This window comes from Saccopteryx bilineata, chromosome 1 (assembly GCF_036850765.1).
Source record: "Saccopteryx bilineata isolate mSacBil1 chromosome 1, mSacBil1_pri_phased_curated, whole genome shotgun sequence".
Lineage (NCBI taxonomy): Eukaryota > Metazoa > Chordata > Mammalia > Chiroptera > Emballonuridae > Saccopteryx > Saccopteryx bilineata.
The window spans coordinates 149,195,232-149,222,568 of record NC_089490.1 but is presented as its reverse complement, the minus strand read 5'-3'; the positions used below and the strand labels follow the sequence as shown (position 1 = coordinate 149,222,568).

The following is a 27,337-nucleotide window of genomic DNA, read 5'->3' as shown; positions in this document are numbered from 1 at the left end:
CACCTGTGTGTGACCTGCGGACCTGCAGACTTGGGCCTCAGTAACACCGCTCAGGAGACCGTGTAATTGACAGCAATTCAATTTAAGTGCCCCTCAACCTAGCCACCCCACTTTTAGGAGTCTGCCCTTTAGGAAGCCTCACATGTGTACTCAGAGATGAATTCGAGAAGCATCTGTTGAAGCAATAAATATCCAAATGTCCCCTTACGGGTGTCGGGTCATAGGAATAACCTGTGGGATAGGCAGGTGGCCACAAGAAATAGAAGGCTCCTGATGCCACTTCCATCAACTGTTCTTATTCTCTTGTAAGGCAACAGCCTGAAGATGGGAACCAGGGTACTGAAGAGGGAGTTTTCGGTCGGCCGCTCTGCCTCGCTTTTATAATAAAGGCTGAAAAGGAAGTCATGCAACAAGCCATTCAAAGGGACAACCCCTAACGGGAAAGGATTGCAGCCTGTAGAGGAGCTGGGACCCATGTGTAAGATGCTAAGGAAGGCAGGCCCAGCCCCTCTGGGGGCTGCAGATGACAGCAGTGCACATCCAGAGATGACAAAACTAGTTGCAGAGCCCTGAGGGCACTGGTGAAGAATAACACTTAATGTGCTAAACCCTGGCCCCAGCCTTGCCAAAGGATTCTAGAGTACCAACAGCAGCATTTTCCTAAGTCCCACCAATGGCCATGTGAGATGACAGTTGCAGCCATCTTCATGTAGGGACAAGAAAAGCAAGGTTCAGAGAGACATGGCCACCAGCTGATGGGAGCCCAGCCTGCCCATGCTTACTCCCAGGGTGCAGCACATTCTAGCTAGACCAAATCTTCTTTTCAAGTCTACAAAGGATCCGTGTTTCTCTGCAGAAAACTTTGCAAGAATGCAGTTGAGCCTGGCTGAGCATAAAAGCATTCTCCCCCTGATCCCCCCACCATGCACTGCCACATGACTGAGAGGGTAGGGGTATGTCAGACCTACGATGGTCATGGGGGCAGCGTCACTCTGCTGTGTCTACATAGGTTGTCTTGTGCATGCTATCATCTGCCATATGAGCTATCAAGGAGTTTCTGAAAGTCACTCTAGCCAAGTCCTTGGAATGCTTAGGGTCCCTGGAAGGGCAGAAACCAAGAGTGCAGGGACAGGAGGAGTCCTGAGTTTGCTCAGAACCAAGCATGACTCCCACCTCTCTCACAGCAAGAGCTAAAGTCCTCTCCGTGGCCCACAAGGCCTATACACTCTGCCCTCACTTCTCACTCTCCCTCATTCACTCTACTCCAGCCACATGGACCTCCAACATTCTGGACACAGTCCTGCCTCAGGGCCTTTGCACTGGCTGGGCCCCCAACCCAAACTCTACATGGGTCCTTCCCTCACTTCTTCAGGTTTTTGCCTGACTCTCACTGTCTCAGAGAGGCCTTCTTGACCACTCTATTTTAAGTGATACCCCACGCTCACCCTGGTACTCTCTAGCTTCTTCCCCACTTCAGTATTTTTGCCATTTTCACATATGATAAATTTTCTTATTTACTTATTTTGTCTCATCCCTCCCCCTCTGCCCTTTCTAAAGATGTGGGGCAGGGATAGGCATCTGCCCTGTACACTGCAATGCTCAGGACATTGGTGACCCTTGGGAAATGTTTGTTGAATAAACAAATGGAGGAATGAAAATCAGTGCCTAACTTAAACCTGGAACCCTGTGGCTGGATGCAGGTCCCTGTGAGCTAGGCTGTGGGCTGAGGGGAGTGACATACGTACTGTAGCAGGGCTTTGGTTTTACGTGTGGGGTCGTCGGGCCGGAAGTTCTTATATTCCTCCACCTCCTTCTCCAGGGACAGCAGCTGGCTCTGCAGCTTGCTTCGCAAGGTTGGCAGTGACTCCCGGATGTGGTTGGTCAATTGCTGCAGGAGAGAATCCAGAGATCAGAGGTCAGGACAGGCACAGGAAAGGGCCAAGCATGATGGCACCCAGGCCCAGCTATCCACCCCCCGCTTCAGGAGAAAGCAACAGAACATCAGCTGGAGTCACACTGCGTAAGGAGCAGAGAGAGGCTGAGAACAGTCCATCAGGATTTTGTAGGACAGTTCCATCAAGGTGTCCACACCACAGAGTACATGCAATTGTGTGCAAGGACACGTGTGCTGACCCAGAACAGCCTCCCACAGGTGCTGCTCAGTGAAATCTCAGGAGGCCAGCACAGGACCACAGACTGACGGATAGGCGGTAGACAGTACATGTGGACAGCGGGACACTGGGCAGATATACAGACACAGGGACGGGCCCTACAAACAAAGAAGGAAACAGCTCCCCCAAGAAAATAAAAAGTATGCATTTAGCACTCCCTCCTTTGAAAAGACAAGGAGAAAGTAAGAACATGTTTTCATTTGCAGGAACAGAGAAAAGGAAGATTCATAAGAAACAAATGTGAAAAAAAGGGGCAAAATGGAGCAGGAGGGCAGGACGGGAACCTTTCACCATAGCCCCCTTTCCTTCAACTGTTCTGCTTTTGCAACACATGGATTTGTTCAGCACTCATAAGTTTTAGAAGGAGGCAGCAGTGCAGAAAACTTTAGGGAATGAGTCAAAAAGCCAGACACAGAGCAATGGGTAAAAATCTCACTGTTCAGGTGGGGAAAAAGAAGAAAGGGGGAAACAAGGAAAAGAAAGGAGGGAGGGAGACTGACCGGTGGTGGAGCAGTGGGTAGAGCATTAACCTGGGACACTGAGGACCCAGGTTCAAAACCCTGAGGTCACCAGTTTGAGAGTGGGATCAACATGATCCCCAGAGTCACTAGCTTAGCTAAAGTCATCCCAGTCCAGTCAAGGCATGTATGAGAGACAATCAATGAACAACTAACAAATCGATGCTTCTCATCTCAAAGAAGGAAGGATGGAAGGATGGAAGGATGGAAGGATGGAAGGATGGAAGGATGGAAGGAAGGAAGGAAGGAAGGGAGGGAGGGAGGGAGGGAGGGGAAAGGGGAAAGGGGAAAGGGGAAAGGGGAAAGGGGAAAGGGAAAGGGAAAGGGAAAGGGAAAGAGAAGGGGGAAGGGAAGGGAAGGGAAGGGAAGGGAAGGGAAGGGAAGGGAAGGGAAGGGAAGGGAAGGGAAGGGAAGGGAAGGAGGGAGAGAAGGAAGGAAGAAGGGAGGGAGGGAGAGGAAGGCAATATAAACACATCAGCCCTCTAGCCCCTGAGTGTCTTTAGAAGGAAGCCCAGGAAATGGTGACACAAGCTGCCTTCCCATGGGATGGGAGGATACGGGACATTCACTATATCTGAGCTGTTTGACTTTTTGACATTTTTGTTTACTATTATAAAGGAGGGGAGAGAGAGAGAAAGGAAGAAGAGAGGAGGGAAAGGAGGGGAGAAGGGAAGGAAGGCAGAAAATGACGAAGGAAGGTTTGGTTGGAAAGAAAGGCAAATCAAAAGCTGTAAAATCAGCTAATACCCCAAAAGTGAAAAGCAGTGTTTTGTTGCTGTCTGTCCTACAATAGAAAAGAAGTTACAAAATGTCCATCAAGCTAGACACAGGCGTGAAGGGCATCACACTGTGTGGCATGAATCTGGGCTACCCCAAAGCCTCTGTGACCTCTCTGTAGGAACTGTAGGTCTCTAAGGGTAGGCTATGGGTTCTACAGATTCTCTGGTCCCCGACAGCATCTTAGAGAATTACAGCAGTTCCATATAACTCATGGGGAAACAGAGGGGCGGGGGACCACTGCTCCAGGAAGCATCTGATGTAGAATCAGGCCCTAAGGAGGCCAGCTGGGCTACAGGCTCAGAGGAGGCCCTGCAGCCTGCAGGAGAGTTTTACTTCCCTTCCTGATCCTCCCCCCTGCCCTGGCAAACCCACTTCCTTTCCTGGAGGGCCCCATCCTTTGGACACTTCCTTCCCTCTTTGCTTCTCTGAGCAGTTGTCTTGGCCCCCTTAACTAACTAACACTTGATTGAGCATTCATCTGGTGACTTGTTCCAAGTCTGTCCACCCCATTAGAAATCTGCATTCCCAGAGGACAGAGCCCTGTTCTTGGGTTGACACCGTGTCCCCTTGGTGGACATAAAGGAATGACTCTTAGATTGTTGCTTTGAGGCCCTGCCACCATCCAAGAAGGTCCATGAAGAATCAAGGGGGATATGCCTTACAACGCCAGATGAGCAAATTGGGACAGCTCCTAAGAAAAGGCACTGCCTTTTACAGTGTGATGACATAATCTCCCATCAGGGACTTGGAGTAAATTAGCACATATACAAAATGTTGTTGTTAACAGCTACCTTTCACTGAGTAGGAAGATAAGAAGCCAACACAGTGGCCTCCAAACTGAGACTGGTCAAACAGATTAGGGTCCATCTGCTTAGGAAATACTATGCAGCCACAAAAGAGAGAAAAGAACTCCTTCCGCACTGACAGAGCTCCAGGAGAAACTGCTGAGCCGAAAACAAAACAACAACAACAAAAATAAAAGCAAGGGTGGCACCATGACTATATCATCATTTCTGGTAAGAAAGGCAGAATGTGATTCTCAGAAGTCTTTTCTGCTTTAGAGACAGTAAGTTAAACAGTACTAACGTGGGTGGGGGGAGGAGAAGAGGGGGTGCTTTACTGTGTACTTTTCTTTTGTGACAGAGACAGAGAGAGAGTCAGAGAGAGGGACAGGCAGACAGGAAAGGAGAGAGATGAGAAGCATCAATTCTTCATTGCAACACCTTAGTTGTTCACTGATTGCTTTCTCATATGTGCCTTGACTGGTGGGGAGCGGGGGGCTACAGCAGAACAAGTGACCCCTCACTCAAGCCAGCAACCTTGGGCTCAAGTCTATGATCCCACACTCAAGCCAGCGACCTAGGGGTTTTGAAGCTGGGTCCTCCACATCCGAGTCCGACGCTCTATCCACTGTGCCACTGCCTATTCAGGTATCACTATGCACTTTTAATACTGGTTTTGTTTATTGACCCTGTGACTCTATTGCCTATACAAAAAAAAGAGCAATAGAAAAATAGTGAAATGCTGGAGTTGCTGGTATTTGATACACACTGCATTTCACAGCATGCAAACTGAGAACTTAGTAGATGCCAGCCTTGGTGGCAGGGACAGTGACGATTCCCAACTCATGAATAAGGGAGAGAGGCTGGGTCCCTGGCTCAGACCAACCCAGTCAGAAGCTGGCCTGGGCTTTTTATAGACCCAAGAGGGTCAGGCTCTGATGTCTCCCCACATAGCTACCATCTGGTGATGCTGGCTCGCCGCTTTGTTTGGTTCGGGCCAAGCATTCATAACCCAGGTCACCAACCTAAGGAACCATATGTAAACTTCTGAGTATTGACTAAATAATTAAAATAATAAAAATAATGCCTGACCAATGGTAGCACAGTGGATACAGCATTGACCTGGAACGCTGAGATCCCTAGTTCGAAACCCAAGGTCGCCAGCTTGAGTGTGGAATCAACATGATTCTCAAGGTCGCTGGCTTGAAGCCTGAGGTCACTGATTTGAACCCCGAGGTCACTGGCTTGAGCAATCAATGAACAATTAAAATGAAGCAACTATAAGTTGATGCTTCTCATCTCTCTCCTCCTTCTCTTTATCCCTTCCTGTTTCTCACTCTTTTTCTCTCACTCTCCCTAAAAAAAGTAATAATAACAACAACAATAATAATAGTGCTAATAACATTAGTGGTACCAACTTACTGAACATACACTCTTTCTTCATCAGGCCATGAATCAAAGATGGACTGAAGCCATTCTGTTAAAATAAGAGCTGCTCTGGACCAAGCTAGCATCACTGTGGATGGCAGATTGTACACAGCACATACAACTCCACAAAATCACTGACATACCTGATTTAGAGTCTTCTGCAGGTGTGGGGTACCCATGCGATCAGCCATGTGCCGGTAGGCTGGGTGGGAGAGAAAGAACTTCCTCTCAGCCGCCAGTGCTGCACGAATGTCTTTCTTGCCTTCGATGTCCTTCTGGCTGCGGTTCACCACACCAATGTAGCCTGCGGGGAGAGCGGGTCAGGGCAGGGACACTGCCAGGCAAGCCAAGGTGCCCAGGTGCCCATTGCAGCCAAGGCACAAAACTAAGCTAGGTGCAGGTTAATACATGGATTCTCTCCTATGAATCACAGAATGGATTACAAGCTGCACACATTACTTAGAAACAACACAGAGAACGCAAATGCAGAGTGCAATCCTGAAAGGCAATGCAAATGCTTGGAAGGAGAGACTACGTTCAGCCTGGCATGATGGGGGTGGAGATAAGCTTTAAAAAAGGTGAAATCCACAAACTGAGCTTTAAAAACAGGTAAGAAAAAAAATTTCAAAAAGAAGGGCAATTGGGGGGCAGCTAATCTTGCCAATCATTAAAACCTATTTTAAAGCTATTATATTGCAAAAGGTTGGGTATATTGGGGCAAGTCTGTCTAGAGCAGTGGTAGTCAGCCTGGTCCCTACCGCCCACTAGTGGGCGTTCCAGCTTTCATGGTGGGCGGTAGCGAAGCAACCAAAGTATAAATAAAAAGATAGATTTAACTATAGTAAGTTCTTTTTTTCTTTTTTTTTTTTTTTGCATTTTTCTGAAGCTGGAAACGGGGAGAGACAGTCAGACAGACTCCCGAATGTGCCCGACCGGGATCCACCCGGCACGCCCACCAGGGGATGATGCTCTGCCCCTCCGGGGTGGCGCTCTGCCGCGACCAGAGCCACTCCAGCGCCTGGGGCAGAGGCCAAGGAGCCATCCCCAGCGCCCGGGCCATCCTTGCTCCAATGGAGCCCCGGCTGCAGGAGGGGAAGAGAGAGACAGAGAGGAAGGGGGGGGGGGTGGAGAAGCAAATTGGCGCTTCTCCTATGTGCTCTGGCCAGGAATCGGACCCGGGTCCCCCGCACGCCAGGCCGACGCTCTACCGCTGAGCCAACCGGCCAGGGCCAGTAAGTTCTTTTATAAAGATTTATTCTGCCAAACTTAGCAAAAATCCGATATAAAGTACTTGGTAAGTAATTATTATTCTATGCTTTAACTTGCTGTAACTCTGCTTTATAAATTTTATAAAGTAAAGTTACTTCCCTGCTTTATAAATCACCATTACTGTGGAACCGGTGGGCGGTTAGAAAATTTTACTACTAACAGAGATACAAAAGTGGGTGGTAGGTATAAAAAGGTTGACTACCCCTGGTCTAGAGAGATGAATGGAATAAGAAAGTCCAAAATCATACCCAGCAGCAGGTGAGAACTAACAGCTACCACTTCACTTTCCTCAGTGGAAGAAAAGTTGGATTATTTAATGGTCAATGCTGGCAAAGTTGGGCACCTACCAAAACTAGTTCTTGAAGGATCACTGATTTACATACAAAATATGGAACTATAGAAATTCTTGAAGAAAACATGGGCAAGTTTTAAAAATGAATGTATTTATATTAAAATTTCCTGAATGAAAACTATGAAACAGTTAACTGTCAGTTCATGAGAAATGGGACTTAGGGGAGGGGGTTAAGAGATAGTCTCCTCAATTAAGAGCCTTCAGTACCATTTTGGAAATTTCTTTCCAAATATAAGAAACTATATTTTTAGAATAAAAATACTAGTGTGAAGAAAAAATTTTCAATATTTGGACATAAAGAGCATAGCTTAGTTAGTGTCAAACTGACATACAAAGATTATGGGTTTGATCCTCAGTCAGGGCAAATAAAGGAACAGATAGATGTTTCTGTATATTTGTCTTTCTCTCCCATCCTGTCTCTAAACTCAATCAATAATTTTTTAAAAAATTAAGTGAAAGGCGGGGAGGCAGAGACACAGACTCCCGCATGCATCCCAACTGGGATCCACCCAATAAGCCCCCCACCAGGTGATGCTCTGCCTATCTGGGACTGCTGCTCTGTTGTTCAACAACCAAGATATTTTTAGTGCCTGAGACAGGACATGCTGCCATCCTTAGCGCCCAGGGCCAATTGCTCGAACCATTCGAGCTATGGCTGTGGGAGGAGAAGAGAGAGAAAGAGAGAGAGAGAAAGAGAGAAAGGGTTGGGGGAAGGTGGAAAAGCAGATGGTCACTTCTGTGTGCCTTGACCAGGAATGGTACCTGGGACTTCCACATGCGGGACTAACTCTCTACCACTGAGCCAACCAGCCAGGGCCCAATAAAAAAAAAAAAAAAAAAAAAAAGAAGAGGCCCTGGCCTGTTAGCTCAGTCAGTTAAGAGTACTGTCCCAAAACAACAAGGTTGTGAATTCAATTCCGTCAGGCCACACCCAGGAAGCAACCAAAAAAATGCATGACTGAGTAGAAGAACAAATGCTTCCCTTCCCCTCTCTCTGTCTCTCTAAAAAAAAAAAAATCAATAAAAACTAAGCCTTGGCTGAATAGTTTAGTTGGTTGGAGCATAGTCCCGGAGTTCAGAGATTCAATTCCCCAGTCAGGGCACATATAGGAGCAGATATATGTTCCTGTCTCTCTCTCCCTGCCTCTAAATAAGTAAATAAGTAAGTAAGTAAATAAATAAATAACGAGTAGATAAAGAAAAATATAAAGAAAGAAGAAAAAAGAGAGAAGGGGCATGGTATTCAAAAAGCCAGAACTCCCAGGAGCCCCTAAGTGTACACATGAGACACCAAGCAATATGGATACACAAATGGGTGTTGTGGGAAATAAAGAACTTAGCCTAGTAGCTGACAAATGGTAGCTCCTCAATAAAGAGAGGAGGTTATTCATTGTTGTTAATATAAATAAAGTTGGAAGATAGGTGGAAATAAGTGGCATAAAAGTAATAAATACATATATTTATCCCCATTTTCTTGGCAGTGGGGGTCTATCAATGCTTCTCTTGGGGAAAAGGGGACTGGCACTTCATGAACCATCTGCAGACCTGATTTTCATCCTTTCTGTTACTATATCCATTTTACAGATGAGGGAACCAAGGCAGGCCAAGGTGAGGTCACTTGCAAAAGCCTCCGAGAGGATCAGCAGACCCCGGTCTAAACCCAGATCCGTGGGAAGCCAAAAGTGTCTATCACCATGAGCAGATGGAAGCAGTAGGGGGCAAAGAGAGGAGACTAGCTCCAATTTTGGTTCCTCTAAGGGTGTTGTCGTTCTAAGTCTTTCATAAGCCAAGAAGAAGGAACCAACTGGAAGGATTCTGAAAGCTGTGAGGCAAGAGAAGAAATCTGAGAGAGAGCCTAAGGTCTTCCGTCAGAAGCAAGCATATAAGTGAGGAGAGACAGGAAGAACCACTTTCTTGGAAACAGACACGAAGGCAGAGGAGGAGAGACAGATAACAGTGAAAGGAAGGAAAGTGAGGAGGTCATGCCATCCAGCCTCTCAGGCAGCAATGTTGAACATAGCTAGTGTCCCTCAGAGTCTATGATGGTGGTCCTACATGTGCAAGGGAGCATGCAGTTGAAATGCCAGTGGAAGGTGCGGGGACAGATGGGGTACGCTTCCCTCTTCAGCACTGATCCTTCCTTCCTAAACCTCTGACACAAATTAGCTCTTCGGCCTCTGAACCTCACAGCTAAATAGGTTTTGGGGTTTTGCTCCTGAACACACTGTCCTGATCTAGGGCCACCTCTCATCACTCAAGTGTCCCAGCAGTGCTGGGGGAAGGTGGAAATCAAGGTCTGAATGTTTTCTCCATGGCTACCCTAGACATCAAGGAGGGAAAACCTGGGAGCAAAAGACAAGACTTAAATGGTGCCAGTTAGGTGCAAGAGCCAGAAGGTGCTCACAGCTGAAAGCTGATCCCAGAGGGAAGGCACGGGAAAGGCAACAGTGCAATTAGGGATGAAATAGCCCCCAAAAACCAAAAACCTAGATGGAGAGTCAATAGTGTGCTATGGGGAAAAATTGAAGACAACCCAAGTGTTCAACAAATGTGGGCCCCCACACATCCACATAAGGGACTCCACAGGACCTTCTGAAGTCATCTTGAAGAATATCTGACTGTTGTGGGGAAATCTTCTATTTTGCTACGTGAAATGGACAATTAGGTCACAAAGCAGCCTGGTGCTAGAAGGCTGGCGTTCAAAACCAGCTCCGCCTCATGCTAGTTGTGTGGGCTGGGGCAAAGAATTTAAACTCTCTATGCCTCAGTTTCTTCATGCATAAAATGGGGATGAAAACAGAAACACCGTGTTGTTTGTTATCAGAATTAAGCGGGCTCTTACACATCAAGAGTTTAGAACAGTACCTGGTATGTAACAGACACTTAATAAATGTTTGCTACTCATTTTTTGGAAATAATACTTACACTACTCCAATCAGAAGGTCAGAACCTAAAACTGAGTCTAATCAAGCCTCTGTGTAACTCTAATTACCAGCTTACAGGGAACTACCATTGGCCAAATCTGAGTGTGGGGATGATCTGGTTTCTTCCACAAATGAATGTTATACAAAAAACAAGGGGGCAAGGAGGGGGAGATGAAACAGAAACTTAGGTATTTATGTATAAAATAATACAATGCCTAGGATTTGCTTTTTAATCCCCCAGATGAAAATGACAACAGTAGGCGAGGACATGTGGGAGATTCCTGTGTGTTGACAATCACCAAGGCTGGGTCCACTCTACTTTCAAGAATGTCTGAAAATGTTCATTAAAAAAACTAAGTGTAAAAGTTAATCAAAGTTACAAATTCTTGGGAACTTTCTGGAAGTAGAGCCACAGTGTGTTAACTAATGGCTATCTGGGGGAATTTGGCTGAGGCTGATTTTAGTTTCTCCTTTCTATATACAGTTGATCCCTGAATAATGTGGGAGTCAGGGATGCCTACCTCCAGTGCAGTTGAAAATCCATATATAACTATAGCTAGCCCTCCACATATGCAGATTACCAGCAGGAGCTAGCCCTTCACCACCATGAAATATGCATGTCAGTGTAGAAATCCATATATATTGGACCTGTGCAGTTCAATCTCATTTTGTTCAAGGGTCAACTATACTTGCTTTTTCATATTCCCAAATGAGCAGTGTTAAGTGTGTACTTGAAAAATTAACATATACAAACAGAAGAAAAAGATATATTCCCTCAGAAAACAAAGTTAGAAGGGTTTACAATGCAACAGAAAAGCCTTGCCTTTTGGGCAGTGGGGAAACAGGTGATGGTGGAATGTATTTGGAAGCACTTGCTGAGGTTTCAGTAATGAGAACAAAAACAAATTTTGTTTCAAAAAGCAGGGTGTACCAGCTCTCCTGCTCCACTCCGCTCATCTTTCCTGCCATCCCCTGGCCCTGCAGCCCCCCAGGCCTCCCCTCTCCGGGCCCTACGGCCTCCCGATGCCGTGCCCCAAGGCTCCCAGCTTCCCACCAAGCCGCACCTCTTCTCAAGGGGAGCAGCTTGTTCTCCAGGACATCCCGGGCATCGGTGCCCTCGTCCATCAGGTCGAGCTTGGTGATGACGCCAATGGTCCGCAGGCCTGAAAGAGCCCAGAGGTTAAGGCACTATTAGGAAGAAGTCCCAAGCCACCATGGGTCCACCTGGTCCCCTTCCCACTGACATACGACCTGGGATAAGCCACAATGTCTGCTACCCAGACTCGGTTCCCTCAAGTCAAATGAAGACAGTAACATCACCAATCTCAGGGGGTTTACCATAAGAATAAAACTGGCATGTTGGTCAATGTTCAATCAATAAACACTGGTCACCATCATCATTTGTATCATCAGTGACCTCGTCTTGCTGCTACAGCATCAGGGGAAACCTCACTGAACTCCTAGGTCAGAGGTTCCACGCTGTACTCTCTGCGTGCAAAGTCCCAACACAATACATGAACCAAGGCTACTTTTTTTTATGAATGGCCAAATTCCATCTGGAAGCCACCCATTGAATTCTGCCTCTCTTCAGAATCAAGAGGAACCTCCAAGCAAAGCCTGAAACCTGCAGGCCAACCTCCCTGCTGGTGTCTGAGAGCCACCTCTGTGCCAACCGTGTGTGTGTGTGTGTGTGTGTGTGTACACACGTGTATGAAACTCAGGGGACAGAGGGAGGCCCAGGAATATCCTCAGTGGGCACTAAGGTAGGCACCTACGGGGTGACTGCATACCCTCCCTGGTGCCCCTGCCTGTGCCCATTCTGCTGTGAGATTATGAGCTAACATCACCTCTGCAGAGGGCAAAGGGACCACAGCTGTGAATACTGTATACACAAAGCTTGTACCAGGTTTGGAGGGGAGAAGCTGAGCAAGGTAGAGAGATGTGATGGAGGAGAGGACCTGGGGTAGTTAACTCTCTTGGAAACTTAAAGGTCACCGAACCATTGTTTATTAAAGACTTGAAACAACCCAACAGCACAAAAACAAGAAAAGGCAATGATGGGGCGCCAGGTGGATGGCTATGTACGTACATCCCTATGGTAAAAGGAAAACACATACATCACAGAAAAATATGTAAACATCCAATTTTTAAAATGTGAGTTTAGCCTGACTGGTGGTGGCACAGTAGATAGAGCGTTGACCTGGGATGCTGAGGTTCGAAACCCTGAAGACGCCAGCTTGAGCACAGGCTCGTACAATTTGAGTGCAAGGTCATCGACATGATTCCAAGGTCACTGGCTTAAGCAAGGAGTCACTGGCTCAGCTTGAGCCCCCTGGTCAAAGCACATATGAGGAAGCAATCAATGAGCAACTAAAGTGATGAAACTATGAGTTGATGCTTCTCATCTCTCTCCCTTCCTATCTGTCTGTCCTTCTTTCTGTCTCAAAAAAAAAAAAAGTGAATTTGCATACAGAACTGAAAGGATGTCTACCAAGTGTGGCTCCAAGTATCTCTGCAGGGGAAGAGGAGCTGTCACTTTTAGGTTCTATATTTTAGTATTTGTGCTGTCAAAGCGAGCACTAGATTCTATATTTTACAACGGTGACATTTTTTGAGTAAAATTTACTAATAGTTTCAAAGGCGGAAAAGTACCTCTTTTAAGACAGAATGCCAGCATCAGTTCATAAATGCTGCTCAACTGAATTCATTCGGATTTTCTTAGCAACTGCTCAAGCTTCTGCCTCTGCGGCAGCTTTGTCACTTACACCCCATTTTGTGGGAGCAGACTGAGGGACAAGGATGCTGTGGGGGACTGTGGGCAGGGGCAGTCCCTCCAAGGAAAGCACACCTGAGATGACCTTGAGGAGGAGCTAGCACAGCCTATCCACATGGGACGAAGTGCTCAGCACACAGCTCTGGACATTGAGGAACTAGAAGTCTAGGTGGGAAAGGGCCAGCAGCAGCCACCCAAGGTCAACATGCCCCCTGGTCTGACTCAAGGCTGGAAACTAGGGAGCATGAGCCACAGAGCCTGTCTGCCCCAACTCCTTGCTGGTCCCCGACTCCCTCCAAACCACTATGGAATTATATAGTTCAACAGCATTTTGCAAAATGTATTTCAGTATGTGCCACACTCTGCTAAACCTTCAACATTCTCAATAAATCCAGGTTCCCATGGCTACCAAAGGTCCTGAGCAACTAGCTCTCGCCCCAGCCCTATCCTCCCATCCCCTGCCCTCCCTTTAGTTGGCTCTGTTCCAACCACACTAGCCTCCTTACTATGTCTTGGGCAACCCAACCTCAAATTACACCCAGTCTGTTTACCATCTACTGCCCATTTTTCTGGATTTGTCTCATTTTATTATTCTTTTTTTGTTTTCTTTTGGTGACACAGAGAGAGGGACAGACAGACAGGAAGGGAGAGAGATGAGAAGCATCAATTCTTTGTTGCAGCTCCTTAGTTGTTCATTGATTGCTTTCTCATATGTTCCTTGATTGGGGGGGGGGCGTGCTACAGCAGTGCGAGTGACCCTTTGCTCAAGCCAGCAACCTTTGGGCTCAAGCCAGCGACCATCTGTGGTTTCACACTCAAGCCAATGACCTCACGCTCAAGCTGGTGAGCCTGAGCTCAAGCCAGCGACCTAGGGGTTTCAAACCTGGGTCCTCCGCGACCCAGTTCAACACTCTATCCACTGCACTACCACCTGGTCAGGCTCTTTTAATTATTCTTGTCTTGCCTAAACCCTCACATCCCACCCCAGCCACTCTTAAAGGGTTCTATTTTCTTCCAGTGCTTACTTCTACCAGAAATTATCCCACTTGCTTATTTCCTTGTTGGATTGTCACCTCCATCAGAATACCAGCTCCCCAGTGGCAGGGCACCTGTTAATTTTGTCTCCTATAAGATTCCCAAGGCCAAACAGAACCTAGTATATAGCAGGTGTTAACTGACATTTACTGAATAAATGGCCACTGGAAAAGTTTGAGCCAGAATGCCCTAAGCCAGAGATGCTACACTCTTCTACTACAACTTAGCACCCCAACTTGCTTCACTAACTCCCTCTCCTACCTCCCTGCTTGGCACTGAGCAGTGATGGCGACAGCTCCAGTACTCTCAGCAACTCTGCAGATTGGCACTGCTGCTCCTGATGGACAGAAAGAGGACCTTGGGAGGGTAAACAACTTCTAGAGATGGGATTTGGACTTGCATCTGTGCCTAGCAGGACTGGGCTTTTCTCACTCCCCTACACTATTGTGTCTGAGGAATGCCAAACTGCCACATAATGGCCTCCTGGGGCCATCTAGCGTTGCTGGTCCTCATGGGAAATGCTATGTCCCATCAGACCTTTTCCTAGGGAGGCCATGTGCCAAAGAGAATACCAGTGACTTGGAATCAAGGATGCTAGTCAAGTCTCAATGATCACAGGCACCTGGAAGAGGGAGGAGCTACTGTGCAGTTTGGTGGTTACCTTGGGGGTCGACCTCCTTGGCCATTTTGAGGGCATCTGAGTTAGCCAGGTCCATGTTGGCAGGGGTGACAGCGAGGATGAGGCTGCTCTCCCGGCTGATGAACTGCAAGATCATGTCCTTGATCTGGTATTCGATGTCAGGGGGCTGGTCCCCCACAGGTACCTTGGTGATGCCCGGGAGGTCAATGAGGGTCAGGTTCAACACTAGGAGGGAAACCAGAGGGAAAGGTCATCAAGCCCAGGGAGGGGAGGCATACACGGCCTCTTCATCCATGCAGCCATTTCCCCAGGGCCTCAGGATTCCTCTTGCTGCTCCAGCTGGGTCACCCCTTCTGATCAGTAACTCCCCTTCTAAGATCCTACCTTACATACACCCTCTACCTATTCTGTCAGTGATACAGTTTTCAATGAGGACATCTATATCTGTAGATCAGAACTTATTTATTCATTTAAATGACTAAATAAATTTCAACCCAAAGTTCAGCCAATACCAAAGAACCATTAAAAACAAAAAGTGATACTCTGATAAGAAACATACTCTGGGATGCATTCATACAAAAAGAGAGGAATAAATGATTTTTATATCATGTTATAGGTTGAGTAAATATACATGTTATATATCCATAAATGCTCACAGATACATTATCATTTGAAGAACATGAAATATATTTATAATATCAGGGACAGGGTGGGATTTTGCTGTATATTCTTTTGTAATTTTTAGTGTGAGCCATCTATAGGCATAATTCACTAAAAAATAAAATTTTAGGCCCTGGCCGGTTGGCTCAGCGGTAGAGCGTCGGCTGGCGTGCGGGGGACCCGGGTTCGATTCCCGGCCAGGGCACATAGGAGAAGCGTCCATTTGCTTCTCCACCCCTCCCTCCTTCCTCTCTGTCTCTCCCTTCCCCTCCCGCAGCCAAGGCTCCATTGGAGCAAAGATGGCCTGGGCGCTGGGGATGGCTCCTTGGCCTCTGCCCCAGGCGCTAGAGTGGCTCTGGTCGTGGCGGAACGGCGCCCCGGAGGGGCAGAGCATCGCCCCCTGGTGGGCAGAGCGTCGCCCCTGGTGGGCGTGCCGGGTGGAGGTCGGGCGCATGCAGGAGTCTGTCTGACTGTCTCTCCCCGTTTCCAGCTTCAGGAAAAAAAAAAATAAATAAATAAATAAAATTTTAAATTCATCATAAAGATCCCATACTGAGGAGTTAAGAGACTGCTGGAATATTTCCCAAATGCTATTTGAGTTAGCAATCCATGCTCTGGGCCAGATTCTGTATATGACCACAGGCCACTCTATTTAAATGATGCAATTTTAAAATCAGGACATTTTGCACAGACTGTTTCTGGATCCTCTTGAAAAACTGAAAGAGGTGTCCTTTGTGGCCACCATCACCTGGGAGCCAACCGGTGTCTGCTCTTTTAAAAGGAGCATACAAAACTGGCAATTACAACACTGTCACGGGGATGTAAAGTACAGCATAGGCAATACAGTTCATGATAGTATCATAACTATGTATGGTGTCAGGTGGATACCATACTTTCAAGGGTGAATCATCTAAGTTATATAAATGTCCAACTACTATGCTATATACCTGAAACTAATAGAAAACTGAACATCAACTATGTGATATAATAAAATTTTAAAATTTTATTTTAATTATAAATAACTAAGTACATAAATAAACAAATAAAGCATATAGCTACAATTTGCCTCGGCCCCACCACTCCTGACAGTCTTCCTGGCGGCTGTTTTTCTTAGAGCTGAGATCAATTTTGCAGTACCATCTATCAAAAGTGGGATGCTACAGATCAAGAGGGCTGGGTATATGTGAAGAAAATGGAAGGGGACATATGCTTTTGACAAGAAGGCTGGCTTGACCCATGACTGGCAGAGTCAGCTTTCTTCTGCGGCCGTGATCGGTGCATGTTCACGCTGCCTACCGTGTGGTGAGTAGACCCGCAAGTTGATGGGCACTGGGGAGATGCCTTTGTTGGTCCCCGTGACCCTGTCGGTCTCTGCTTCAATTTCCTGTCGAACTTCTTCAAAGTCTGTAAACTTTTTGGACTTGCAGTGCAAAAACTCAGCATATTCTACAAAGAGAAGAAATATGCAAAAAATGAAAAAGAGAAGCAGTCTTATAGGGCGTGGGGAGATGACCTTGCAGGACAGGCACTTTGCAAGCAGAGAAAGAATCTAGGAACCTGGAGAGCAATAGATTCACCCTTGTGAAAAGTATTTATATTTGAGGGGCACTCCTATAGACCTAGCCCCCTTCCAGACCTCAGGGATTCCACAAGGAACAAAACTAGCAAAGATCCCATCCCCATGGGATGAACATTCTCAAGAAGTATTTTGCAAAACTACACATCATGACATATTATGAGTCCAAAAAGAAAAAAAGAAAAAAAACATCAAACCCTGGCAGGTTGGCTCAGCAGTAGAGCATTGGCCCAGCATGTGGAAGTCCCAGATTCGATTCCCAGCCAGGGCACACAGGAGAAGTGCCCATCTGCTTTTCCACCCTTCCCCTTCTCCTTTCTCTCTGTCTCTCTCTTCCCCTCCCACAGCCAGGACTCCACTGGAGCAAAGTTGGCCCAGGTGCTGAGGAAGGCTCCATGGCCTCCGCCTCAGACGCTAGAATGGCTCCAGCTGTGGCAGAGCATCACCCCCTGGTGGGCATGCCGGGTAGATCCTGGTCGGGCGCATGCAGGAATCTGTCTGACTGCCTCCCCGTTTCTAACTTCAGAAAAAACAAAACAAAAAACCCCTGGCTGGGTAGCTCAGCTGTATTTTCCGATGGCTTTAGACGACCCCTGTGTTTTGGTCGTTCGACCCCCGCCGGGGTCGCGACCCACAGGTTGAGAACCACTGGCCTAGACAGAGTTGCTGTTAGGCCATGGAGAGAGATCTAGGAGTTAGCTCAGGATGACCTGCCACTGCCCACTGCTCCCCTGGTTCTAAGTCTAATACGATCCCTTAGAGTTTAGGGGACATATGCCAGTGGGGGAAGAAGGGAGCAAAGGAGGGGTGCTGGTGTGCTCCTGGGAGGGAGAGCATGCCATGGGTTAGGTACATCTGATGAAACCTCTGCTGTGGTATCATCATGAGACTGAGTCCTGGGTCGGGTTGTAAAACCTCCCTCTCTGTTGGCCACAGTCAAGAGAGATGCAAGCTGCTGTCCTAGTAGAGAATACGACACCATTGCTGTCCTCACCAAAGCCTGTCTTGATGTCCCTCTGCCCTTCCTGGCTATTCAAGGGGTCCCCACCTAGACATGAACTCCTCAGATGAAATACTTTCTAGGCAGGGCCTCAAGTGGATGTAAGAGGCCTTTGCATGCCTTCTGAGCCCAAGGTAACTGAAAAACATATTAACACTGAGAAGGAGGGAAACAAACAAGTAATTAACAAGGCAATGCGCCTGACCAGGCGGTGGCACAGTGGATAGAGTGTTGGACTGGGATGCCGAGGACCCAGGTTCGAGACCCTGAGGTCGCCAGCTTGAACGTGGGCTCATCTGGTTTGAGCAAAAAGTTCACCAGCTTGGACCCAAGGTCGCTGGCTCAGGCAAGGGGTTACTCGATCTGCTGAAGGCCCACGGTCAAGGCATATATGAGAAAGCAATCAATGAACAACTAAGGTGTTGCAATGCGCAACGAAAAACTAATGATTGATGCTTCTCATCTCTCCGTTCCTTTCTGTCTGTCCCTGTCTATCCCTCTCTCTGACTCTCTGTCTCTGTAAAAAAACAAAAAACAAAAAATAAGGCAATGCTGGTTCTGTCCTCAAGCTAGAGAAATGCAAATCACAGATATAGAATAAAGCAAAAATAAAAAATGTTTATTGTAGGATACAGGTGCTGAGTTTACAGGCATTTACGGTATAATTCCTCAACTTTTCCTTATGTTTGAATTCTCATAATAAATGTTGGGAACAAGGCTCAGAGATCACGGCTCCTGCAAGGATGCTAAAAAGAGGGAAATAAGTCACGCAGCAAAAAACGTAAAGAACTGGACCACTGCAGAGATGCACTACCATGCTTCCAAAAAGTAAAAAACTGGAAATCACCTCTATGCCCACCAGGAGGAGAGCTGGCTACACATAAACCACAGCACAGACATACCACCATCAGCTGCTTTAAAGGAAAGGATGGAGGCCCTGGCGGGGTAGCTCAGTTGGTTAGAATGTTGTCCTGATAAGCCAAGATTGTGGCTTCAATCTCTAGTCAGCACACATAAATAATTAACCAATGAATGCATAAATAAATGGAACAACAAACTGATGCTTCTCTCTTTCCCCTCACTCCCTAAAATGAAACAAAACGGGGGGGATATAAAGATGAATGGGATGGAGATACAGAAAGTCTGGCAGTCTAGAATTTCTATCCACAGGTGTAATGAGACAGAAAGAAACAAGTTGAAGGAGGTTTGCCTTCCCATCACAGTAATCTAACAAACTATGGCCAACAGTCAGCCTCGCTGCTCATTCTGGGCAGACCCAGTGTGTGGTCCCATTTGCTCCTCATGAGTGAGCAGCGGGCATCTCTGTGATGGCTGTATCACAGGTAAGGACGCTGAGGTCTAGAGAGGTGAAGAGACTTGGCCCAAGCTCAGTGGTGGAGCTGGGATTTGGAGTACAGACAATCTATCTCCAGGCAGTGACTCGGGTCACATGGCCTTCCTTGAGGCTACCTGCAGGCTCCTTACCTCTCTGAAGCTCTGCAGCTGGGGTCTGGGGGACTCCATGGGCTCAGATCACTGAGGACCTTGTCCAGTATTGGCACTGGCCACGTGGGAGCAGGGGCAATGAGGACACCAGTTGGAGGATCAGCATCACCCACTCCACCCCCATCAGCTGACCCAGTTCCCAAGGGCAGTCACGCTCTAGTTCCCCACAGGGACAAGAGGACACACTCAGCTGCTCTTTCTGCAGTAGCCACAGAAATGGAAAAGTTCTCCAACCTCAGTTCTTTTCCAGCTCAGGGCCCTGGGCTCAGCACCGGCAAGAGACCATCTCCCTTCCAGGACAATTGCAGGGGGATGTGAGATGAGCAAGGAGCTGGGGGCCATCATACGGGCCTTCTCCCCTGCCCCGCCAGACCTGGTGCCTGGAAGGTCTGGCCCCACTTTTTCCTATTCCAGGGCCTACCTGACTGTTACTTCTTTCAGGGAGCCTTCTCTGACTCTATGCCACCTGGCACTGCCTCTTCAAGGCCAGGTCACTGTGGATCATACTAATAGGAAGCTGTGGTGCCCTGAGCCCACCGTATGCTGGCAGTCTCCAATCTATGTGGGTAAAGGATACTGAAGGAGTCTGTGCTAGAAGGCCTCAGCTTTTTTCCTTAGCATGTCAGTGGGCAGCAGGAAGGTTCAGGAGCCAGCCAGGCCCATCCCTCACCACTTGCCCTTTTTTTTTTTTTTTTTTTTTTGTATTTTTCTGAAGTTGGAAACGGGGAGGCAGTCAGACAGACTCCCGCATGCGCCCGACTGGGATCCACCTGGCATGCCCACCAGGGGGCGATGCTCTGCCCATCTGGGGCATTGCTCTGTTGCGACCAGAGCCACTCTAGCGCCCGAGGCAGAGGCCATGGAGCCATTCTCAGCACCTGTGCCAACTTTGCTCCAGTAGAGCCTCGGCTGCGGGAGGGAAAGAGAGAGACAGAGAGGAAGGAGAGGGGGAGGGGTGGAGAAGCAGATGGGTGCTTCTCCTGTTTGCCCTGGCTGGGAATCGAACCCAGGACTCCTGCACACCAGGCCAACGCTCTACCACTGAGCCAACCGGCCAGGGCCACCACCTGCCTTTCTTAACTGGGCTCCTTGGAAACGTGCTAGATTCCAGGGTTGACACCAGCCAGTTGGCTCAGTGGTAGAACATCGGCCCACTGTGTGGATGCCCCGGGTTCGATTCCTGGTTAGGGCACACAGGAGAAGCAACCATCTGCTTTCTACCCTTCCCCCTCCCCCTTTTCTCTCTCTCTCACTCTTCCCTTCCAGCAGTCACGGCTGGACTGGCTTGAGGGAGTTGGCCCTAGATGCCAAGGATGGCTCATGGAGCCTCCAGTCTTAGGCACTAAAAATAGCTAGGTTGCCGAGCAACCAGCAACTAGGTCCCAGATGACCAGGGTATGCTAGGGAGGGGGTTTGCCCAGTGGATTCTGGTCCAGGTGCATATAGGAGTCTGTTTCTCTGTCTCCCCTCCTCTTACTTAAAAAAACAACAACACAATAATAATAGATTCCAGGGTCATAACAACATTTTAAAAAGCTTCCACCACTTGACCTGTGGTGGCACAGTGGATAAAGCATCAACCTAGAATGCTGATGTCCCCAGTTCAACGCTATGGGCTTGCTCGGTCAAGGCACATACAAGAAACAACTACTAAGTCTTGATGCTCCCTCCCTCTCTAAAGTCAATAAATAATATCTTTTAAAAAAAAGCTTTCATCAATCCTGTTTTCCCCCAACGCACTGACTCTCTTAAAACCAAACTCATGCTTCCTCTCCTCAGAACCCTCCATGGCTTCCACCTTATCCAAGTAAAAGCCAAAGACTTTACCACATCCTACAAGGCCCTACAAAATTTCCTTCCCTCCAATTTCTAATCTCAACTCACTCCTTCCCCATCAAGCTGGCTTCCATGCTCACAACTCCAAGCCTGAGCCTGCCTCCGGGCTCTTCTCTCTGCCTGGGGCACACTCCTAGCTCCCTCCCTCGTCTCAATCAAGTGTTTTCTAGAAGGTTTGTCCTGGCCCTCACCTGAGATGACACCCTCTCCAGTCTTTTCCCCTTCAGTGCCCAATCCTTATCATCCTCCAAGTACTCTAGGACCTTTCGCCTTCTTATCCTATCCTATGTGTTTTCTCTGGTTCCCAGCTGGAAGGTCCACCACAAAAGGCAAGGATCTGAATCTGGGTTGTGCACTCTGGGTCCCTGGGGTTCCCTCTGGGCATCAGTAGGTGCTCAATAATTACCAGTCTGGCCTGACCAATGCTGGCGCAGTGGATAGACCACTGACCTGGGACACTGAGGTCCTAGGTTCAAAACCCGAGGTTGCCGGCTTGAGTGAGGGCTCATCCAGCTTGAGCACAGGGTTACCAGCTTGAGTGAGAGATCATCAACATGATCAGAAGGTCACTGGATTGAGCAAGCAGTGACTCCCTCGGCTGGAGCCCCCACCCTGGCCTGAGGCAAGACACATATGAGAAAGCAATCAATGAACAACTAAAGCACTGCAACTATATAAAATTGATGTTTCTTATCTCTCTCCCTTCATGTCTCTCGCTAAAAAAAAAATAGTAATTACATGTATGACTGAATGACTCTGCCAGAATATGGTCCCCGCTTCAGCTTCTTTGAGGTGGCCCTGCACCCCCAAAGCTACCGAACTGGATAAATGGGAGACTGGACAGGGAAATGTCTGGTGGGGCCAGCTGCTGTCTTCCCCACTCTCTCTCCTCCCCAAAGCACTACTTGATGACAGAGGCCCAGGCTCCTGGTCTGATGGGGAAGATGAACACTGCATAAGCCTGTCACAGTAGGTTTGACAGAGACCCAACTGGGAGGGACGGCTGCCTGACTCCAAGCCCAGTCCATCTGACAGAGGCAGGTAAGGGCAGGAGTAGGCAAAGACCCATGCCCGTGCCATCCCCACGCCCTTAGGATACTCTGGACCTGGGGGAGACTACAAGGGAGGACAGGGTCTGGCTACTGGCCAGGCTCATTCTTTGCACCTTAGTTTCCCCATGAGGAAACAAAAACAGAAGAAATAGGCAAGAGGGGTTAGCCTAGGCCTCTGTAGCTGTGAACATGTTCTCCACCCACCTTTTTTTCTCTCTTTTCTTCTTCTTCTTTTTTTGGTTTGGGCATTTGTTAAGAATTGTGACTTAACCATACGTGGCCCAAATAAGTCAGAGGCTGTAGGACTGAGCTCACATCTTGCAGGACCTGAACAACTCCCTCTCAACTCATCCCCAGCAGCCAAGGCCCCAGCAGCTAAGGCCAAGCTGCTGCCATTTCCCACTGCAGAGCTGCGCCCGTCTCCAGATCAGGTGCATTGTTTGCAAACCTTCTCTTCCTCATGAGCAGAGAACAAAGCCAGTCCTTCTGGTTCCCAGTCCCTGCCACAGTATTTAAATAGACACACAGTAAAAATGACAGCCCCTCTCCAAAGTCGTGTCTCAAAGAGCCAGCCAGCCAAAAAGTCCAACCTCTAGGAGCAACACAGCCCACAGAGACTAGCCCTGGAGAACCCCAGGAGCCCCTGCCATCATCACTTCATCTCACACTGCACTGAGCTTCCTTCCTCATGTCAGTGGGGTATCCCATCTCCCACCTGCCTCCCTCAGCCCCAGGGCCTCTGCTGTTTGGTATCTTGGTGGCTTCCCCACCTCAAGGCCACTCTAGGCTGCCCTTCACACCCAAAGCACCATGCTGGGCCAGGCCTCATCACTTCTCACCAGGCTAACCTCTCCTTGGCCTCCTGGCCCATACCCCTGGCCCGACAGTACTCAACAAAGCAGCAGTGGGCTGAGCTGCTCTCCCTACCCTGCATGCCACTCAGGCTTCCACAGCCTGAGCCCCTCACCCCCTGCCAGGCTATGCCACTGCCTCCTGGCCCCTCTCTACACTCGCCTCACAGCTTCACATAAACTACTGCCCCTGCCTAGAGTGTTTACCCTGGGCTTCTGGCCCAAAGTAGAGCCAGTGCCAAACACACTCTCCCACAATGCCCTGTGCTTTCCCTTCTCATTCTGGCTGGGCTCAGAGAGGGCCGGGACTCAAAGAGAACTCATACTGCCTTGCTGGTATCTGGCCCAGGCCTAGCACAGAGTGTGTACAAATCTACTTGGGGCATTGAGAGGCCTGGAATGCTATGGTCAGGTGGGCTATATGCATACTGGAACACAGAAAGGCCACTCCTATATGGGACAGCACGCCCCCCACCCCTACCCACACCCCAACCCAACAGGATCCACAGCATCTCCAACTCCATAGCTGCCCCCCTTTCCCTCCCTGCCCCGGGCATCTGCTCCCACCTCCTCCTCGGTCCCCCAACCCCTGTATTGACCCCTGTGGTCTCTTCTCCACAAGCAGCTACAGGATCTGTCAAGTGACACCTTGGTCTAAAGACCACACTCCCCAAAAATGAATTTAAGATGAAGCTCTCAAGATAACTCTCCTCTGTGCACTCAGGAAAGTGGCTTCAGCTCAGAAGCCTCCGTTCAGTCCTCTGTGAACAGGATGACAAGAATGAAGATGTCAGCATTAATCTAGGTCAGGCACTGGGCAGATGTGCACCCTCAAGTTCCTGCCCTTGCTGCTTCCACAGGGCCACTGCTCATCATATGCTTCTCCCACCCTACAGAAGAAATTTCAGTTCCTCTGACAAGCCACTCTGGGCACCGTGGCCTTGTGGTCCTTACACACATTCTCTGCTGGGGAGGAGATTCCTCATTTCCTGATAATACCCATCGCACGTCAGACTCCTTATACATCCCTTCTTCGGAAAAGCCCTATGGCATTCCCACCCTCCCCCACCACACATGCTCCCATCTGATGAGGACTAGACCTGTGTGTCTCCTTCTTGATCTCCCCCAAGGCTTCCTCATCTGTTCCCCAGCACTAATGGGAGTGCCAGGAGGGCAGGCGGCAGGTCCTGGCCCTCACCTCAGTGCCACAGCCTTGGACCAGTGTGTGGCACACAGTATGTGCTCAGTGGACCATCACTAGGTAACAGCCACTGTGGAGGTGATGCAGGAGCCCATTCCTCCATAACACGGCCCTGACCTCCAGTTCAGGAAGCCAGGTCTCCTGTTCTCCCAGCAAGCTGTCCCCAACAGACTGGCAGCAGGCATAAGGCTGCAGCTGTTGGGTCAGCACCACTCAGCGCTGTTCTAAGGATGTATTGAATAACATGGTCTTCACCACAGTGGACAAGGTGGTGCCATTATTATCTCCACTGTCCAGACAGGAAACATGGCTGTGAGCAGCAAGCAGTTCCCCCTCAGGGACCAGATAGCCAGTAAGCTACAGAGCTAGTACCTGAACCTGGGCAGTCTTAGCTCCCAGCTCCTGCCCACAGGGTCAGAGGGTTTCCCAGGATGGCCAGGGGCCAGAAGCATCAGCACCACCTCAGGAACTCGTTAAAATGCAGATCATTATAAACACCCCCCAACAACTTGCAAAATGGGAAGCAGAAACCCAACAGGCCAAGCCACCTGTGACATCTAAAACCGTGGCCAGAGCTCAAAAAGAGGTGTTGGGCCAATCCAATGCAGACTCTCAATGGAGTCATACCCCATGCCCTCCCAGGGCAAATAGGCAGGGTGGGACTGCGGAACAGCTGCGAGCCAGTCTGAGGGCTGCCCTCGGATGCAGATCTAAAGCCCACTAGGGTCCCTTTCCTCCACTGCCGCCAGCTCCCGGATCAGCCCACGTCATGGGTTTTGGAGACCTGAAAAGCCCCACTGGCCTCCAGGTGCTCAACAACTACCTGGCAAACAAGAGCTACATTGTCCTTCACAAGCAGATGTGGTAGTATTTGAAGCAGTCTCGGACCCACCACCTGCTGACTTATGTCATGTCCTGTGTTGGTATAATCACATTAAGTCTGAAGAAAAGGAAAAGGCCAGCCTGCCAGGAGTGAAGAAAGCTTTGGGCAAGTATGGCCCTGCTAATGTAGAAGACACCACAGGAAGTGGAACTGCAGATAGTAAAGAAGATCATGATGACACTGACCTCTTTGGATCTGATGAGAACAGTGAAGAAGCAAAGAGGCTAAGAGAAGAACAACTTGCACAGTATGAGTCAAAGAAGGCCAAAAAGCCTGCGCTTGTTGCCAAGTCTTCCATCTTATTGGACGTGAAGCCTTGGGAAGATGATATGGCAAAATTAGAGGAGTGTGTCAGGAGCATTCAAGCAGATGGCTTGGTCTGGGGCTCTTCTAAACTGGTTCCAGTGGAGTATGGAATTAAAAAACTTCAAATACAGTGTGTAGTAGAAGACGATAAAGTTGGAACAGACATGCTGGAGGAGCAGATTACTGCTTTTGAGGACTATATGCAGTCCATGGACATGGCAGCTTTCAACAAGATCTAAAATCCATCCTGGATCACTGCCCTTAAATAAAAGCTTGAAAGATAAATAAATATATAAAGCCCATTAGGAAGGCAGGTATCTTGGCTAGGCCTCAGTTTCCCGGTCTGTAAAACAGGTGTATGTTTCGTTTCCCAAGTGCTGAACTAGCCAAGGCCGACACCCAGATCAGTAAGGAAGTAGCCTAGAGACTCTACATGGAGACCCCGATGGCTCCCTCTCCCTGTCTACCTTCTCAACTGAGATGCTTTCCAAAGAGGCCTGAGTACATTTCAAGCTAGAAGATTTCATGCCATTGTCAGGTCAGACTTATGTGGGAAAAACAGAAATAAACTGAGGCCACCAAGAAAAGGATAGAAAAAAAATCTGTATGTGAAAGATTCTTTTTTCTTTTTAAGTGAGAGAAGAAGAGATAGACTCCTATATGCATCCTGACCAGGATCTACCAGATGACCCATTTGGGGCTGATGCGTGAATCAACCTAGCTATCCTCAGCGCCTGAGGTGGACACTCGGACCAACCCAGCCACTGGCTGTGAGAGGGGAAAAGAGAGAGAAGAAGAGAGGGAAGGGAAACAAATGGTCACTTCTCATGTGTGCCCTGACTGGGGATCAAACCTGGGACATCCGCATGCCAGCCCAATGCTCTATCCACTGAGCCAATCAGCCAGGGCTAGAAGATTCTTAATTCAATTCAAGGAACTGAAATTCCTTCTGCAGGTCTCACCCATAAATCAATCACAAATAAAAAAGAAATGCTAGGAATGCTGCTCTAATGAAAACAGGAAACATGACAATGGAGTATAGCACGGGATAGACTGGAAGAGCTGTCAAACGGCCAGGGAAGATATCTGAGAGACAACTGGCAACAGGTATGGCCTGGACATTATATAACATGCAGGAAGGATTACTTTTCTAGGGTGTGGTCTGTGACTGCAGGAGAATATCCCTATCACAAGGGGTGGCGCACTGAAGCATTTGGGGTTGAAGTGTCACAATGTCTGCTACTGATTATGAAAGCACTCAGAAAAAACCTTATCAACAACGCAGCAAGCACATATGACACCTGGTGGCCTGGTCATGGCTGAGGATGCTGGGGTGGGGGTGGGGGTGGGTGCTCAGTGAACCGTGCTTCAACTTCCCTTTAGACATGGAAAACATGAATTCCAGCCCGAACAAGAGTCAGGACATCAGAGACTCCATCACAAGCCCCCTGGCTCCTGCTGTACACAGCGTCTCTGTTCACTTCCTGCTACAGCTGTGACCCATCCCACTGTACCTGTTTTTGAGAAGATGAGCTGCAGAATGAGAGGCCGCCGGGTGACGATTCCTGAACCTCGGGGAAGGAAGTCCCTGCGGGAGTGAAAAGGGGACAGAAATTACTCATGAGGCCAATGTGCAAGACAGGAAGTATGACCACACGTGGTGGAGCAATCCCCTCTTGCATTTTGGGTGACCTCAGCAAAGACACCGAACTCAGCAGGGCACTGAGGAACACTCTGTCCTTGGAGGGTCCTCAGGCAGAAGTGGGCACATGCGGGGGGACTGGATAGAAGGTT

At 48.5% G+C, this 27,337-nt stretch overlaps 1 protein-coding gene and 1 pseudogene across 12 annotated transcripts in view; one reads left to right on the top strand and one right to left on the bottom strand.

Annotated features, from left to right (window-relative positions):
* DNM2 (dynamin 2) overlaps positions 1 to 27,337 on the bottom strand; it is a 92,599-nt gene that overhangs the window by 32,959 nt on the left and 32,303 nt on the right. For all 12 annotated transcript variants that reach the window (XM_066273478.1, XM_066273529.1, XM_066273512.1 and 9 more), the window contains exons 2-7: positions 27,058 to 27,131; positions 16,629 to 16,778; positions 14,694 to 14,897; positions 11,289 to 11,387; positions 5,823 to 5,983; positions 1,746 to 1,888 (exon numbers count right to left, since the gene is read on the bottom strand). In XM_066273478.1, the coding sequence (XP_066129575.1) occupies positions 1,746 to 1,888; positions 5,823 to 5,983; positions 11,289 to 11,387; positions 14,694 to 14,897; positions 16,629 to 16,778; positions 27,058 to 27,131 (831 nt within the window). The remainder of the gene's footprint in view (positions 1 to 1,745; positions 1,889 to 5,822; positions 5,984 to 11,288; positions 11,388 to 14,693; positions 14,898 to 16,628; positions 16,779 to 27,057; positions 27,132 to 27,337) is intronic.
* LOC136333858 (elongation factor 1-beta pseudogene) lies at positions 25,087 to 25,828 on the top strand (annotated as a pseudogene).